Source organism: Salvia splendens, chromosome 2, assembly GCF_004379255.2.
Source record: "Salvia splendens isolate huo1 chromosome 2, SspV2, whole genome shotgun sequence".
Lineage (NCBI taxonomy): Eukaryota > Viridiplantae > Streptophyta > Magnoliopsida > Lamiales > Lamiaceae > Salvia > Salvia splendens.
Genome location: NC_056033.1, coordinates 43,064,931 through 43,082,599, shown reverse-complemented (window position 1 = coordinate 43,082,599; position 17,669 = coordinate 43,064,931). Strand labels below are relative to the sequence as shown.

General features: G+C 38.5%; 4 protein-coding genes and 1 long non-coding RNA gene across 6 annotated transcripts; 1 reads left to right on the top strand and 4 right to left on the bottom strand.

The window, feature by feature from the left end:
- Window positions 1-101: 101 nt before the first annotated feature.
- On the bottom strand, window positions 102-1,721 carry LOC121793028. The gene is made up of 3 exons (XM_042191216.1): window positions 1,587-1,721; window positions 999-1,511; window positions 102-729 (listed from the first exon to the last, which is right to left on the bottom strand). Exons 1-3 carry the CDS (start codon window positions 1,639-1,641, stop codon window positions 140-142), a joined length of 1,158 nt encoding a protein of 385 aa, XP_042047150.1. The 5' UTR covers window positions 1,642-1,721; the 3' UTR covers window positions 102-139.
- On the top strand, window positions 725-1,640 carry LOC121793030. The gene is made up of 3 exons (XR_006048977.1): window positions 725-1,070; window positions 1,180-1,278; window positions 1,339-1,640. It is a non-coding gene; the product is annotated as an uncharacterized LOC121793030 (long non-coding RNA).
- A 1,123-nt stretch (window positions 1,722-2,844) lies between the features above and the next one.
- Window positions 2,845-5,982, bottom strand: LOC121767601 (protein SMG9-like). Its single transcript, XM_042163915.1, has 7 exons — window positions 5,709-5,982; window positions 5,527-5,635; window positions 4,683-4,798; window positions 4,467-4,586; window positions 4,216-4,305; window positions 3,238-3,597; window positions 2,845-3,158 (listed from the first exon to the last, which is right to left on the bottom strand). Exons 1-7 carry the CDS (start codon window positions 5,913-5,915, stop codon window positions 3,006-3,008), a joined length of 1,155 nt encoding a protein of 384 aa, XP_042019849.1. The 5' UTR covers window positions 5,916-5,982; the 3' UTR covers window positions 2,845-3,005.
- An 833-nt stretch (window positions 5,983-6,815) lies between these two features.
- LOC121767595 (ATPase family AAA domain-containing protein FIGL1-like) lies at window positions 6,816-12,289 on the bottom strand. Its single transcript, XM_042163903.1, has 13 exons — window positions 11,955-12,289; window positions 11,318-11,456; window positions 10,809-11,171; window positions 10,216-10,451; window positions 9,620-9,747; window positions 9,406-9,524; window positions 9,230-9,322; window positions 8,806-8,907; window positions 8,309-8,411; window positions 7,979-8,062; window positions 7,797-7,892; window positions 7,427-7,554; window positions 6,816-7,010 (listed from the first exon to the last, which is right to left on the bottom strand). Exons 1-13 carry the CDS (start codon window positions 12,260-12,262, stop codon window positions 6,909-6,911), a joined length of 2,001 nt encoding a protein of 666 aa, XP_042019837.1. The 5' UTR covers window positions 12,263-12,289; the 3' UTR covers window positions 6,816-6,908.
- A 1,793-nt stretch (window positions 12,290-14,082) lies between these two features.
- On the bottom strand, window positions 14,083-17,030 carry LOC121793027 (SWI/SNF complex component SNF12 homolog). Of its 2 annotated transcripts, none has more exons than XM_042191215.1 (3): window positions 16,896-17,030; window positions 14,838-16,464; window positions 14,083-14,533 (listed from the first exon to the last, which is right to left on the bottom strand). In XM_042191215.1, exons 2-3 carry the CDS (start codon window positions 16,391-16,393, stop codon window positions 14,467-14,469), a joined length of 1,623 nt encoding a protein of 540 aa, XP_042047149.1. In that variant the 5' UTR covers window positions 16,394-16,464; window positions 16,896-17,030; the 3' UTR covers window positions 14,083-14,466. The 2 variants fall into 2 exon arrangements, with proteins under 2 accessions (XP_042047149.1, XP_042047147.1); XM_042191213.1 differs by having other exon boundaries at window positions 14,838-16,522; window positions 16,896-17,023.
- Between the last annotated feature and the right edge of the window lie 639 nt (window positions 17,031-17,669).

Genomic DNA, 17,669 nt, shown 5'->3' with positions numbered 1-17,669 from the left:
CTATTTTGATTATTGGTATGTTTGTATGCTTCTTATAATTTCAACCGACTTGTTTGTTCTCTTCCAAGTTCCATCCAAATGTACAATACATTGGTAAGCAATACAAAACAATGAAAACACTCTGGGAATTAATATCTGGCTATATTAGCTTGCCTAATTTCAGAACTGTTGCAAGTAGCACAGTCATTAGGAAGGAAAATTGCATATATGTTTTGTGCCCACTAGAAGCTTTTAGAACTACACCATCAATGACAGGGCCACAGAATACACCATCATCTCTCTGTGTAGTTGTGTAGCTATGGAAGCTTATCGAGGTTGGACTTGGCCCGGCACCCTTGAATGTCATTTCATATTTCTTGGCTGAACCAGTCCCGTTGCTCTGGATAGTGAAATTCTGCGCTGATGATCCTGCTGCAACCCCTACTACAAGAACTCCTGAGCAGGAGTCGTTTGCATCTCCCAGCATGAATTCCAAGTTGTATTCTGATCCTTGGTTGAGTTGTTTAGCTGTTTGCACCCCTGCAGAGACTCCTGATACGATCTCAACAGCAGCCTTTCCTTCTGGGACAAAGAAGTTTTTTGCGTCTATGTACTTAACAGTTCCTGTTACCGTCCATTGCTGCAGAGAAGATTCAATCAGACTTGGTTCTGAATCCAATAGAACTCCATCATTGGGAAAATCTGGGAAAGCTGGCCCGAGCTCAAATCCACCATTTGGCAGCAGATTATCTGTGACGACCCAACAGAAGTAAGTATTGGCTGAATAGAAGCATAATATTAAAATATTCATCTCTCTTGGTATCATAATGCTTGACTAGCTGCAGTGTGTGAGTATGTGTGTGTGTCTGCATATTATCAATTGAATAGTGCACAACTACCACTCAACCTGACCTGATTGCAGCTTTTGTTTACTGTGTGTTTGTGTTTGTGTATGTGTAAGATTTTATTTTGCTCATCGAAGTGAAGTAAATCAGGAATACAAGACAGAGAGCGCATACCATCCCCTTGCTTGAGTGATCCCACAGTGCTCAACATAACCGCGTCGACAACGGGCCAACACGTGGATTCAGGTTCTGCATCAATATCCTGACTTTCTATAACCAAGTTTACAGACTCTCCACCTCCCCAGCTTCCCAAATGATACCCGTAAACCTCCCATGATTCTTTCCCATACTTCAGCGTCAACGAAAACTGAGCAGAGCTATCCGGCGCGGAAACCACAAGGCTTGCGTTGGCAGTGCAGTTCTGAGCCCTCCTCCCCAGAGTGAACGTTAAAAGGTACTGCATTTCCTCCCCATTAGCCACAAAAGTTTGGTTGATCTTGCCATCTTCCTGCAGCAGTATAGCATGCCCGTTTCTTGGCAGTGACATCTCACTTCCAGCCGTGACATACTGCACTGCGCCATCGTGTGTCCACCCGGGGATGCTACTGCCGTTCAGTGGAAAGAATGCGGAGGATGTTTCGTTCCAGTCTGTTGGTGGTAGTTCGAAATCCGAATTCTGCAGAGTATCTGAAGGAGAAGAAACAAAACAATGGTGAGTTAAGTGATTGAATTGGTTTGATTAATGAGCAGAAGTTTTTTTACCTGCTGAAGCTAAAGCTAACCATAAGCATGTGATGAAAAAATTCCTTATCTCCATCTGAATTCTCTCTCCCTCTCTCTCTCTCTCTCTCTCTAAATATAAGAAGATGGAAGGCTCTTTCCCTGAGTTATTTTGACTAAATCAACAGTTGACAAATTGGGAAGCATGTTATGAACATGCTGTTTGGAACAACTTCATGAGAGGTACTATGTGTGAATGTGATAATACAACTATGAATGGGACTTTTTTTTAAAATTTAAACCAATCAAATGGAGTATAATGTTACCATGTTTTCCCCACCTATTCTAATCAATGATTGCAATTATTCAACTGTCACCCTTTTGATATGCTTATTACATTGCATTCTCATTTTTACCCCCAACATAGTTTGTCTTTGTGTGATGAGATCTACTGTCGGTTACAAGGTTAGAAAGGTCAATGTGTTCAGCAACAATTTCTAGGCATCCATTTGATGAGGGCTACAAGTCCATTTAAAATTTTATGTATTTTAGAAGGGACTTAGTTCAGCCCTCGGAACCACCAAAAACCCAAATTTTTTATCTATCGGAATTAATTAAACTGTTGACTCCTTCTGTGTGACTTAATTATTCTTTATTTTTTATTCTTATTATACATAACTCACTACTCTATAAAATTTTATTATACTTGCACAGACAATTTTTAATTGCACAGACAATTTACAAACTCGAATTTGATACGAGGTAAAGTTCTATTTTGGTCCTAAACATATGATTGTTTTACGAATTTAGTCTAAAATATTCACTTTTTGAAAATCAAGTCTCAAACAAATGAAAACGTTGCCTAAATCGTCCCTTTTTAACGCAGCCGTCAAAAAATTAACGATCAACGACAATTAACCAAATTTTGACCTAATTAGAATATTAGTCCGTAAAGATGTAAAAAAAAGTGAGTTGAAAAAGTTAGTAAAGTAAGGATTCTACTTTTATTTATTAGTTTCATAACGAATGTGAATGGAATAAGTTAGTGAAATATGAGACCTACTTTTCATTTATAGTAAAAGTAAAAGTGGAATCTTATTGGGAGACAGACTAAAATGACAAAAATGAACTCTTATTATGGGACGAACAACATGAATTTTCTAGCCAACTAGGCTTCAATTTCTTTTTTTTAGCTAAAATATTTTATCAATACAAGGGTATCCATTTGCAATTATGAGCATTTAAAAAAATCAACTAATAATTTAAAGTACTCATTTTGAGTATTTACTTACAACACAAATTACAACTAAATAACCCGAATTTTGTATGAAAAATGGCTCATAATATCGCTATTATACAGAAATAATCCAATGTATCAAACTTCACTTTAGTATAAAAAATATGGAGAAAAGTAAATATGAAAAGTCGTGACTAATGTTTGATTTAATACGACCGAGAGAGCTATTTCCTATATAAACCAGATGTTTGAAGCGTAGCGCAATAATCTGCAATAGTTGGAGAATTCTTGATCAGCTCCCATACCTTGCCGGAGTTCTTCAGCCACTCACGCTCCGAAACCGTCCGTGAAAACGACTGCGTGGTCATCGACAACACCTGAAAATTGGTTCATGGCCATAAGTAATCCCATATCTTCACACAAATGCACACAGAGTCAGAGGGAGAGAGAGGAGACCTGATCCCTCACTTTCCAAAGGGCAGATGCATAGCTTTCGTAGAGCGGCCTAGACGAGCCATCTTTACCCTTGGCCGGGACAAGAAACAGTTTCTTGTCCTGAGCACCTCTCGCGGCATCTTGGCCTTCACTCACAGACGGGGACGTGCCAAAGCAGTGTGCGAGGGCTTTCCGCAGCGCCTGAGAGTTCTGTGGAGTGTTGTCATGGTCGCGGACCCTCGTGTGCACAAAAATGGGAGCAGCCATGTACTCGTCTCCGCTCTCCATCAGAGGCTTGTTAGCAGCTTCTTTGTCGGAGCTCTGTGGATGAGACAGTGTCGTGGAAGACGGATCGGGTATGCCGTGTTTTAATAGATTCACCTGCTTGAAAGGCAATACTATGAGAAATATAAGGGGGCGTTTACTTTGAATCATGGATAAGATTGATAAATACATTGATAAGTTAAAATATAAGGATGTCAGTGCAACCCACAAGACTCGTGGGCTGATCCAATTAGTCTGCAACCAGAGTAGAGGCTACCTGGAATTCGATGAGTTTGCCCGATTGACATCCCCAATAGAGTATTGAAAGGATCAAACAAGATCAAAACTTGTTCGATCTATCAATGAATATGGTGGATTACGGATCACCCTATCTTATCCTAAGGGTCAAACTTTCACCCAATTTCGATTCTTCACATGAACGGAAAAACTTGCCTCCAAATACACGAACACTAAATAGCTCAGATTTTTCACATGATTGTCAATTTCCAATGATTTGATGACATTGTGGCTAGCTGGATCGACGCAGACACCAAAATACGTTGTTTATAGTAGATTTGGTAGTTCACGTGCAGAGTCAGAATTGGGCAAAATTCGTAAGTTTATGGCTCGTGCACATAAATTAATTCCAATTAAAAACAAAGAACTGAAACAGATATTGATGATCACTTTAATCAAGAAAAAAATGAAGAAAAGTATTTTAAAAAAGGTGGGTACCGTCATCATCAAGCGCCACATGCTGGCATCGTGAACTCCCTCGGATACCACGATGATAATATGACAAACAGATGCAAGCAGAACGCCAAGCTAGAATGAGTCCTTGCAGCACAGATAGAAAAAACACTAGCTCCATCAATGATTTCGTACGAACATTAATTGCTTCATTATAGGCTTAGAAGTTAGAACTACGAGGAAAAGAATAGACGAAGAAGCTCAACTCTAGAGTCATGTTTTTGGAAGGCAGTTACCTGTATGCTCATCATCTCATGAGCTAGCTCTGCAGATAATGATTCACCAGTTATTACTGAGATTGTTGATGACCCATCGGGCCTAATCATCTCTGCTAAAACCGAGGGACTAAATACAGGCTGCATATAATAAACGAAGGAGCTATTCACAACTCATTCCTACAAAGTACAAACTACACATATCCGTTTGCAATAAATTTTAACATGTGAAATAACCTGTGTATCGAGAAGTATGATCCTTTCGGAGGAGACCCTGGGCTCGATTCCTACTGTCGAATGCCTAGCCATCACCCTTGTTTCCTCTGATTCCATGCCAAAAGGAGGCAGCATACCTACCACATTCTCCAATATCAGCCAAACGCCTCCAACACCACCAAAAACCAAAAGGAAACGCTACATTTGAAACCATAAAAAATAATCTTTACGCCATAGTTAACAAAACATGCCACAATCACCAGTACTCAACTATTTTTCGCTGTGCATAAACAATTTTACTCTACATAAAAGAATGCTTCCCTAACGCTTCATACGAAACTAAGTAACCAAAACAAAAGGAAAGCCATAAATCTAAACTCTGCACTGCAGCATAATATTAGAATATGACATCACACTAAATAACGCCAGTAACGATCTCTAACTACTCAGCCAGTCAGCCATCTTTCTTACTGTCCTAAACTATTAGGACCGAACACTCCTTGAACTAAAAGAACACTACAAAAATTCTATGTTCGAAACTATCCATAACATATATGATTGACTATTTTTATCTACGATACTTGGATTTCCCCGATCCTAACCGTTCGATGGGATATAAGTCAAGTAAAGCAGCTCAATTATAGAAATTCAGTGAGAATACATAAAGCTAAAGTATTACTATCAATTACAATCTCTAAAACTTCCTGTACAAATAACCCTAAAATTGATTTTTTTTTTTTTTAATAAAAAGATGATCAATAATGGTTCACCATCTACCCGAGATGACTCGAACCCCGAGAAACTTAGATGCGTTTCATCAATCACCAAAAAAATGAATCTTGAAGAGCTGTAAAAAGTCACATGCCTGGCGAGGAAGAATCAAAGCCATAAATTTCATTCAAAATGGTTGATTTCCCCACACCCGGTGGCCCAATCACACCCACCACGGTAAACTCAGTGTTGTCCGTCAAAAACTGCACAATGCCATTTTTTCAGTAAATAAAGTAAAATAAGCTGAAAAGGAGAATCCAATTTGATGCTACTGACCGGTAAAAATCGATCAATCTGAAAATCCCAGGAATCTGAGAGGAGATTCAGAGACCCAACGGAGGGGAGGCGAGAGCGGAGCGCCGCGGCGTCCTCGTCAGCGGCGCCTCCGCCGCCTCGATTGAATTTTCCGGCGGCGACAAGGCCGGGCTTTGCTAGCAGTATCTTAGGGGCTGTGTTAGGGTTCCCGCCGCTGCTTCCCGCCATTATCGAAGCTGCGATTTGATAGTTCTGACTTCGGATTCTGGATTTGGGCAATTGTTTTTGTTGTAGGAGTAGTCACATGACTTAAGATAATTAATCATTATCTTAATATTTTAATTATTATAAATTTGTAGCCAAAAATAACAAGAAAAAAAAACAAAATAGAATAACAATTCAAATATTTATTTTCCTAGCACAAAAAATGTGTTATACTCTGTTTTTATTTATGATAACAATATTTCTTGGTGCGATTTAAATTGAGATATACTTATATTCCATTGATGATCGGTTGAAATATATAGTTGAATAATGTTTTTAAATACTATATTAATTCTAATGTTTGACAGCTTAACATAGCTTTTTAATTAAAAAATTTGTTCAAATTTACTGTTGATCATCGGTTGAGATACACCAGGCATATTATTATCATATGTACAACAAAACGTTTAAAAAATTGCAATACAAGTATTTAGTTTGCTAATAGGGTATTGGTTTTGATTATTTTACTTGTTTAAACGGTGCATATTTCATGTATGAACAGCATGATGTATTAAAATGGTAATAAACAATAAAATAGGAGGAAACTGATTATATTCTCAATGTTTGTATAATGCCTAAAAATCCCATAAATATGTCAACGGTGAACCTATGTTAAGAATCTTAAAAATAAAAATATTAAATCATACTACATATTCTATCAATTCTATTAATAATTAGCACTAGTACTTAATAATCGTATCATACCAAGATTTATTCTATTTCATCATTAACATCATGTAGATGTTGCGTATGCATCTACATATAAAACTATGCATTCTCCCATGCTACTCCTCCAACCCCTCAATTGATGAAACTATTTATAACTATTACTCCAAGTAATAAGAAAATATGCATTCATAAAACGAAAACAAATTCTTTTATAACAAATTCAGCAATACATATTACACCAAAGTATTTTAGAGATTAGAGAAGGGAACTTATATTTAATGATGGCCTCTAAAGCGACAAGCTGCCAAACTGCTCATTCCACTTCACATAAGTTCCGAGTTCATTGAGTGAGACTGATGGCCTCACTTCTTGCAACGCCTTCTCAAAGTCCTAGAGAGAGAGAGAGATGTCAAACTAACTGAATGAGAATCCAAATCCACCAAAGATACCGGAAAAATAGTTTAAATCGAGAGAGACTGGTCTGAAATTGGTCCTGGAACAATCTCACACACACCGTTATGATTTACTCCCTCCGTGCACAAGCAACAATCCGCGTTATTTCCATTTTGGGTCGTTTGCAAAAACTAATCAACTTCTGTTTTGGTTATTTTCAAACTCTAATAATGTGAACCAGTTTTTCTCTCATCCTCATCCCACTATATCAGTTTTGCATTAAAACTCATACCGTCCACTGCCAAGACAAGACGGCGGACGGAAGGAGAATTGGTTTACTATGGTTTACAATTTCATCGCTCCAAACTTAATGCAAGCTTATACTACCCATTTAAGAATGAGGGTGTTGTTACCTGAAGATTTACTGGCCTCATATCTTCTTTTTTCAGCTTCGTGATTTCGATACCCTGTTTAAGAGCCTCTCTAAGCGGACCCATGGAGGCATCTTTCACCAGGTTCTTCATATCGGATCCTGAGTAGCCTGAAAACAATCTGCAATAATGAATGGGGTTTCGACAAAAAAGCTACTCCCTCTGTCCACTATTAGGAGTCCCTTTTTTCTCCGGAACGGGTTTTAAGTTAAAAAATTTAGTGGAGTGGAAATCATGATTTACATTTATAGTACACGTGAAATGAGATTTCTATTGACGAACGGACCAAAATAGCAAAATGGGACTCCTATTTGCTGGAGGGAGGGAGTAGTTGTTTGGTGGTTAGTTCTACCTTCAGTTAATCTGCAGATAGTATCAGTGTCTTCATTTGATAGGTTGAACAGTCCATCTTTCTCAAGTATGTTCTTTATGATCCAGGATCTTGCTTCTGAGTATCAGATTTGAGAAACAGAAAAATAGTTAAGGCCAATGCAAAGTGATGTTCTAAATCAGGCAGATAGTTTTATTGTGGACCTGTAGTGGGGAGTGGAATATACAGTCTCTTTGTCAGTCGCCGTCTCGCAGCCTCATCGAGTTCTTGAGGTCTATTAGTTGCACCTGTATCAGTGATGTTAGGAAATAAGCACAAATAATTACAAACATAAACGAAAAAGCATGCAGATATAAAAAAAAATTGGAATTATCAACCATATACAAGCAACAACTAACAGTGTCTATACAAGATTCCTGAACTTAATGACTCAGATTCGGATTAAATTCTGTGAAAATTTAGCAGCTAAGAGTTCTCGTTTAATGTAACAAATCTTAAGTAAAAACATTGCAGATGAAGAGTGCAGCAATAACCTATTAATAGAATTTGTTCGCTGCCACTGTCAAAGCCTTCCATTTCAATGAGGAACTGTGTTTTCAATCGCCTACTGGATTCGTGTTCGCCTTCTGATTTACGCTGCCACATACATTAAATTGTCATTCTTCAAGTAGTAATTTGAAACAGGAAAAGATAATATAGAACACCGGGTTATCTGATATTATCATGACAAAGAACATGTTCCCACAAGGATGAACAAAGTGATTTTTTACATATAGTTGTTCATCTTTACAAGAACCTAAACACGGACATATTTTACGAAACTGTAACACACATCTATCATAGATTCATAGTAAATGTTAAATACAATATCGGACACTATTGCACCCTAGATCAACTCAGCTTTTAAACAACTTCCATTTTCAGGTACACAACAACAAAGAAAGAAAAGCAAGAGAAAAGGAGCAAAGTGTTGAGTGTTCACTCTCCTCATAGGAAGTCCAAATTTGTTAATAGGAGTTGCCTATGTTACCTGAGATAGAAGAGAGTCAATTTCATCCACAAATATCACAGCAGGCTGGCGGCAGCTAGCAACACCAAAAAGTGCTCTTACAAGTTTCTCACCCTCGCCTATCTGCAACCATCAATTTGAATGTGATCGTCGAGAACATCAGTTTTAGACATTGTTACTTGTGTCCGTATAATATAGTATAGGAATTTATCTTGGAGAATTAATCCAGATATCACGCCTGGTTCGCAATAGGATTGTTATGATTGTTAATAAAACAGCATAACCGTCGAAAGATTCCATGTATTACATATATCTGTTGCCTATATATTTTATTCAGAGCTATGATATCCGCAATTCTGACTGAAAAAGAGATGTATATATAACTCTCAACTAAATTAGTACAATCCGTGTAACCGATCACAGAGGTTCCAGCACAAAAACATACCCATTTGCTCGTCAATGAACTGGCTGATATGTAGAAAAAGGTGGCTTTAGCCTCTCCAGCTATTGCTTTTCCTATCATAGTTTTACCAGTTCCCTGTAACAAGGAAGAAAATGAAATAAGCAGCAATCTTGTTTTATCTAGCAAACATATTTCATAGAGTACTATTATACACTTACAGGAGGTCCGAAAAGGAGAAGACCACGACCTGGAGAACGACAACCTTTAAATAAATCAGGACGCAGCAGAGGCCATATCACCATCTCAGTTACACATTTCTTTGCATGATCCAAACCAGCTTAGAGTATTTACACATGCATATATGGAAAAGTCAGAACACCTACAGGAATATATGTTCTCAAAATTGAAGATCTTATTATGATTTGGCATTACCAATGTCTTCCCAACGAACATTAGGATCCCTATCCATGATCTCGTTGCTGACATGCTCAATAAGCCGAGGTTCTAAATTTCTTAACTTTTCAGGAAGCTGACCATCAGGGCCACAAAGTAACTCCATACTACATTAAGATATAATAGCACTGTAAACCTTGCATGATGAGTAACAAGAAGTACTCCCTCCATTTCTCCATAGTTGAGTCATTTTTCCATTTTGGGAAGTTCCATCATAGTTGAGTCATTTCCCTATATAGTAACTTTTTTATCTTTCTTACTTTACTCTCTCTTACTTTATTCTCTCTACTTTATTCACTTTCTACTTTATTCTCTCTACTTTTTTCCCTCTCTTACTTTTTTATCTATTTATTTAACACATTCAACATCCCTTTCTTAAACTCCGTGCCGAAAAGTTTTGCCTCAACTATGAAAAAAAGGAGGGAGTAATAATTTCTCTCCTCCCTTGAGTCAAGAGAGGATACGGAGGGATAATGTAGGTGTTCTCCAACAATTTTGATTCAAGAAGCTTTGTTAAGGAACACAGGATCAAATCGACCAAAGTTAGAAATTTCGGAAGCCAAATGAAACTATACCATCTTTTCGTTGAGTCGTCTAATGCATCTTCATTCTTCCCAGCATTTCGCAAAGTCGTATGGCCAGTGTTATTCCCATTTGACCTGATGGGAGGAACAAAATTACCCCTGACACCACGTCTGGTATAATTGTAAGATCTGGCTCCATAGCCTCTCTGAGTTCCAGAATCAGTTTGGGGTGAGATGGATGCACTTGGGGATCCATTTAAGCCTCTGTTTTGCCTAGCCTCCATTTCCTAGGTATGACAGACAACATGGAACTTGATCAGTCTGATTACAGACATAGGTCTATACAATGTATTTTGGAATTTTTTAGATTATTAAGCAAATATTGTGCTGCAGCCAAGTCGTTTCTAGAAGAAAGATCAACATCTACTTCTAACAAAAGATAAGAACACTTGATATGACATACTACCAGAATCAGCTTCAGATTATAAAAAGAAAGGCATTACAGTAAGTAAACTAAAGTCACCTTCTAATACATAATACATTTACACTGGAGAGTGAGTGTTGTGGATGAGCTGTCCGTGATATTAAAAATAATAGAAGAATCAAGAGAATATTGAAGATAGCTCAGTACATGAAGTACATACCAGTTTTGCTCTAGCAGTGACAAATCCTTTACCAGGAGCATCAACATCAGCTTCTTCACATGACGGGGATTTTACATTTTCAATTCTAGGACTACTACTTTCCCGATGTAAGCGTTTGGTCCTAAAATTAACCCCATAAGCTCCTTCCCCATCCTCTGCTATAGTGATGGGAGACATAGAATGGTTCTGCCGATAGTTGTGACTTGAATAATTTTTTTCAATAACAACACAATCCTCAGAGTACTTATCTTTCATTAAATTTGGATTAGTTTCTTTGTAACCATTTCCATACAAGGAAGTCAGTTTTGACTGTACAAGAGTTTTTGAGGCTTTCACACCTTCCTGCTTATTAGATTCTTTTCTCTGAGAAAAATGAGGAAAAGGTTTCAGAAACAGCATGTAATTACTGAAAATCATTTTCAACATTGTACAAAAGCAAACACAAGTTGGATACCCGTCTATGAGTAAAACTAGTTCATTTCAACATAAAATGATCACGCACAACTTACCAATCCATACGCAGTTCTTTCACATGACTCTTGAGAAAGTGACCGGAAATACCTCGACTGCTTGATCTTCTCTAAGTCAATACCAGCCTTATTTCGAAATATAGGGCCTATATATTTGCCTGCTTGCGCAAATGCTTGGCTGAAGTAGTACAGAATGTGAATCAAATTCATTATCAAACATCATAAAAGGCATCCCAGAATCAACTGACACTCTGTTCAGCCTGTGACTAAAAAGATAAGATCAATCTCATTTACTTGAGGATACTCAAACTAGGTTATATGCATGTTTCGTTTTTCTTTTCTTCTTCTTCGCCACTTCTAACCATATCTACGCCAACTAATCATCACAATGCGATAAAAAAAAGTCTCATTCATTGTCGTCAAGCTAAACGTGCAAATTATAACATAATTACAAAATATCCTTATCGAACAACAGTGAGCTTCATATTCTTCGTATAACACATACATTTTCCTTTCTGGAAATGGAATCTATAGTACTCCATAAAACAAAGTATAGAACAAATGAACTCAGCTTCAGCCATAAACACAACACAATCCAAATAAATCATAGTCAAGTCATACAAAAATGAAGCATAATTTACGCCATTCCACTTATTAGAAGAGCTGGAAACCATACCGATCAGAATCGGGAAGGGAGGCTGTGCGAGCCGAGCCGAGCCTGGATACGGCTTCGCGGCGGATAGGTCGGATGAATGCCTCATCTACCGAACTTCGCGAGTGAGAGTCGAGGAAGCCGATGAGCGCGAGGGACAGCGCTTGCGCCGAGCCAAAATCTCCCTTCTCCAGAGCCACGTCCGCGCCAAAAAGAAGCGATTGCAGCCGCTTGAGGTTCTGATCGACTTCTTTCCTCCAGCACGCCTCCGAGTCGCCGTCCACCTTCGGCTTCGACGCCTCCGCGGCAGCCATCGTCGCATTCCCCGCCATTTTTTTTTCACTCTCACCTCTATTCAATTCGTATCTAACACCACACTGTATAGTAATATGATTATAAATGGAGTACTTATTATTTATATCAAGTCCACATGAGGTTGTTTGGGGCTTTGGGCCCAAATAAAGATTTTCATCTAAAATAATGGGCTGCTGGAATTTGCAAATATAATCATTTCCTCGGAGTAGTATTTTTATACATCTTCCTATTTTTCCAAGAAAAATTAAATAGCGATTTTTAATTCTAGAGAGTTTAGATTTCACTTCGTGGAAAAAAAATACTGGTAATGTTATCTCGTTTTATTGCCCAACTGAACCAATTTATTTCAATAGATTAGTGCATAAACTTGTATGCCCAAAAATATTACTACTACCGTCCATAGAGAAAAAATAGTTTTGTTTTTCATTTTTAATCTATTAGTCCCTATTATCTTTTTATGTTAAACTTGTCTATCAAAATGAGATAAGTTTAGTTTTCGCTAATAATATTTAAATTACTTTTTCTTTGACTTTATAAATTTTGCATGTGTTGCTAAATTAGTTTTGTAAGTGGATCCGGGAAATATTTGGTCTGGAGTTCCTACGAAAGCCCACCTCTGATGAGTGCCAGAGACTGCTAGATATACACGGTTCGGTTCACGGTTTCCCAGGGATGTTAGGAAGCATCGATTGCATGCATTGGGAGTGGGAAAACTATCCGGTGGCGTGGAAAGGCCAGTTCACTACTGGTTTCAAAAGCAAAGGTCCATCGATGATTCTGGAAGCCGTTGCTGACTACCGTTTGCGGATCTGGCATGCGTATTTCGGTGTTGCAGGTTCGAACAACGACATCAATGGTCTTCAGTCATCGCCTCTCTTCAATGATGAGTGCCAGGGGGAGGGTCCAGAAATCAGCTTCGTAGCCAACGGAACGCAGTACCGTAGGGGATACTATTTGGCATATGGGATATATCCTCGATGGCCCGTATTCGTCAAGACAATTCGCCAACCGGTTGGACCGCAGAAACAATATTTTGCGCGAAAACAAGAGGCTGCTAGGAAGGATGTTGACCGAGCTTTTGGTGTGCTCCAAGCGCGATGGGCCATTATACGGTACCCGACACGAGTTTGGCACGAAGACGATGTCGCGAATATTATGTTAACATGTATCATATTGCACAATATGATAATAGAAGATGAAGGATTTACTGCAGAGCGTTGGGCACCAGAAGATGGCGCAAGTACAAGTCACGGTGTTGCCTCCGTACCGATACAGATGGGTGTACCACGTAGTAATGAATATTTGCTCCAACGTTTCACTGATATGCGCAGGAGCACAGCACATACCACACTCCAGGCCGATTTGATTGAAGAAGTTTGGGCACGTAGGGGAGGTGGCGCAACGTGAAGAACATTGTGATTTTCCATTGATTAAATTTTCGTTGTATAATTTTTTCATTACTTTAATACAATGAAAATTTAGTGTTTAATTTTAATTTATTTAACTATAGCCGTTTTTTTTCTAATTACGTATAGTTCAATAATTTTAATTATAATTGAATTAAAATAAATGAAAAATGAAATAAAATGAAAAGTGGTTAATAAGTGTCCACTATAGCTGCAGACACTTTTTTTGCGGGCGCGGACAAATAAACTGGGACTGTGGACAATAAAGGGGGCGGGCGGGGCTATTGAAAGTGTTCGCCTTATAGTGGATGCCCTAATAGCAAGAAGCCTAATAAAACATCGTTTATATTTCATTTCAAACTACCCATGCTTCACAATAGTATCAATGACAAAATAGAGTAATATGAAAAAAAAATACACGTACACATATGTTGCCTAATTTATTTTAAGATAAAATTATAGCTCAAGTAAAATCACACCAACCAGGACTCATAATATTCCATACACATAAAATTGAGTTGGTTGCCGAGAAACGAAAGTGAATAAACAGGTTTCTATCTAGGCTGCGGCTACTACACATTTTCCATGGAAGTATAACTACAAAGTAGAGCACAACTATAACTAGCACAGTCAATGGGGACTTATGAAACCAAACCAGCAAAGCAAGATAGTCTGAATGCCCGTTTTTCTATGCCCAAATCAGCATTCTTCCTTTGGATTGTGATGCATATGTGACGTTCCACGAATAATAAAGCTAGAGCAGTTATGCAACTGCATCGTAGTACTCACTAGCAAGTTGTGCCGTTGCTGCTGAGCTAGGTGTGGCCAGAGGCATCTGCTGGTAACTTTCGGTTGAGGTAGCGAATGACAGCATCTTCAACCCTGTCAAGGAGGAGCATTTCAACACATTTAAAATCCTTTGAATCGCTGGCAAATACCAGGCGAAATATTACATAAATGTAAGTAAAAAGCTCTGATTTGGAAACAAGATCTGGAAAAACATGACCAAAATGCCCATTGAACTTAAATAAGTACTTCAAGTTATAACAATTTGATTCTTGCGTTAACTAGTTTTAAGATCAGATATGACCACACACATGTCACATTCATTCAATAGTTTTGGGCTGATAATATTAAAAACACCACGATGTTCAAGTGAACGTGTAAATGCAAATATAAACCATACCATGGTTGGTTGTAGAATTCTGAACGGCGCTCTTTTTCTGCATTGCGACTACCTTCTCCAGACACAAGCTTCAGATCCTTGTTTTGAGAATCTACAAGAGCATTAATAAACTCTACAGGCGACTGACTAAATCCAAGGAAGAATGCCCTTCTCCTTCGGTGCTCATGGATCTTTCTTATTGCAGCACAAATTGCTTCGTCACAAGCATCTATCTCTTTTGTCTTTTCAGTATTGGCCAACAAAGCATTCAATTCTCTCTGTATCGGGAAGGGTACATCGACCAATACATCATAACATGCAGTTCCGACAGGACTATTACCTGAAAGTTTTATCCTATGCTCCAGATGTATGGGCTGTGGAGGAAACAGATGGGGCGTAATTTTTTGTGTGACTGCTGTGAACTTGACTTTGCCTTCCCCAAAGACTCTTTGAAGTGGCGGATCACAGTTGAAAGAAGAGGGGTCATCTGGGCACTGCAACTTTCGAGCCTTAACATAATGCCATATTGCAGCCATAATTCTGGAACGAGTATCAACCTCAATACCTAAAAGCTCTGTCAAAGGTGCTGAAAGTTTAAACTTCTCGGGCATATAATTCATTTCTAGTCTTATGCTTGCAGTAAATTCTTGGTCTCCTTTCCTCTTGACCTCAAAACCTTCGTGAGGAGCAGGTGAACGAGCACTATCCCATATAATTAAATGGTTATCAGGGTATATTTTCTGGTCGAGGGTGATGGTAACTCTCTTGAAAAATGTGGAGAACTTTGGATACGAAGGGTTTGCTTTCTGCATCATTGCTGCCTGGTCGGCGTCCATTCCCTCCTCCAAAATCCTCCCTATGATCTTAAGAGTCCATGTAGGTGGCTCCGCATTTGGTTTCTTAGGAATGGTGCGGATCTGATTAGCAAAAGTGTTGAAGACATATATACGGAGGGTTTTCTGAAGGTAAGTTGGTGTTTTTAGGGCATCTTGGATATCAATTTTCTTCCTTGTCAAGGCAGCATCTACTCGAGACTCAAACTCAAGGAGCTGAGTGTAAAGAGCTGACTCTGGCAAAATAGCTGCGACTCTTTCGTGTAACTGTTTCTCTGGGAGCTTCTGCTTTTTCCTACGAGCAGCAGCTGAGGCATCCATTGGCCGCAATGGAGAGGCCACGTTGGATGTTACAAAGCTCGGTGGACGAACAGGTGGTTTTTGCGGGAAGCGTTTGGCTCCCATGCTTCCAGCTCCTGAAAGAGAAGGAGATTGTGAACCCAAACTCCCCATTCCTCCAGGATGTGCCTGGTTGAAAGCAAGCCCCTGAGCAGCTTGTAACTGAGCTTGCAGGTGCGCGTGAGCTGCCATCATTTGAGCATGGGCATGAGCCTGCACCTGAGCTTGCACCTGTGCCTTCGACTGAGCCTGAGCAAGCGCTTGAGCCTGAGCTTCGGAAAACTGAAACTGGCCTGGGAAACCAGACCCCAATTGCTGCTGCAGTGATGGATTCACAGGCATAGAATTCCCAAAAGGAGACGAACCCCCAATGTTCTTTTGAAGATTGTTGTTATTCGCGGCCATGGCTATATCTACGTGCAGACGGTAAAACCAAGTGAATCCGTAGTTTTACCAAAGCATTTCCAGAAGCCTTCCTGATTTTCAGCGATAAGTGATTCAGAAATCAAGTAGTCCAATCATCACAAGAAACAACTGCACACACAGCTCACTCACACGCGCATCAGATAAATCAAGCTACAATGAGTGCAATAAACACAATTAAGGAGAATTCACATCATAGTAACCAGTATAAACAAGGCAATGTGTTTCAGCAACCCTAAATCCCGCAAAACTCATGGAAATTACACATCAATCCTACAGAAAACGACTAAAACGGAAGAAAAGCAGCTGGATCGCATAAGAATTACTTCTTCGAACCGAAGGAGCTTAACCAGAAAACAAAACAATTCATCTTTGATAATTACAGATGACACTTTTCCAATTCAACCTACGCTGTCTTAGCTGTTCCGCATTTATAAAATCAACACAAAGTACGTTCAATTAAAGCTCAGAGAAGAGATCTTACACGAAGAACTAGGGCTCGTATTGATGAATTCGGCTTCACACGCGCCGTTTCTGATAGCTCGGCGAGTTAGCGACTTCGAGTTCATCAGTTTTCTGATGGTCTTCTCATACGACGAGCTTTAAATCTGATGGGCCGGGCCCGAACAAAATTCGAATTGAAGAGCAAGCATGGCCCGTCCACCTTTTAATTACGAACTCTTTCTTGTGTTTTCTAAAACAATTATCAAAATAATAATGTAATTTTTTAAATACGGAGTACTTCGGTTAATAATTAATTGATTTTTATTTCTTTTCGGAATATTCAAAGTTAATAGATTCATTTTATATTTTAATCAGATTTAATTTTTATTTTCTCTTTTCTCTTCTATTTTATTCAATGATCTCATCTTTCCATTTAACTCATTTAAGGAGGGAGTAGATTGGTAGAGTGTCACGGTACTTGCCATCTATTTTTGCCGTCGTAATTGCTTTGCTATCCAATCGGCATGCATACGTCGTTTCTTTCTCTCTGCACCATAGGTTTTATACAAAAAAATATTAATAGTATATAGTACTATAAATTAATATGATTATCATTAACCCTTGTTTTTCAGTTTTCCTCAATTTGTTTTTTTCTGGCATTTTCTTAATCCATATATGGAGTATATTTTATCTTGCATTTTATGTTTATGCTTTTATATAATATTACAAAAGTTCAAATTACTAGTAAATGTCATGGATAAATTGAAAAAAATATTACTCTCCATCCATAACTTATTTGGTATTATGAAGCTTA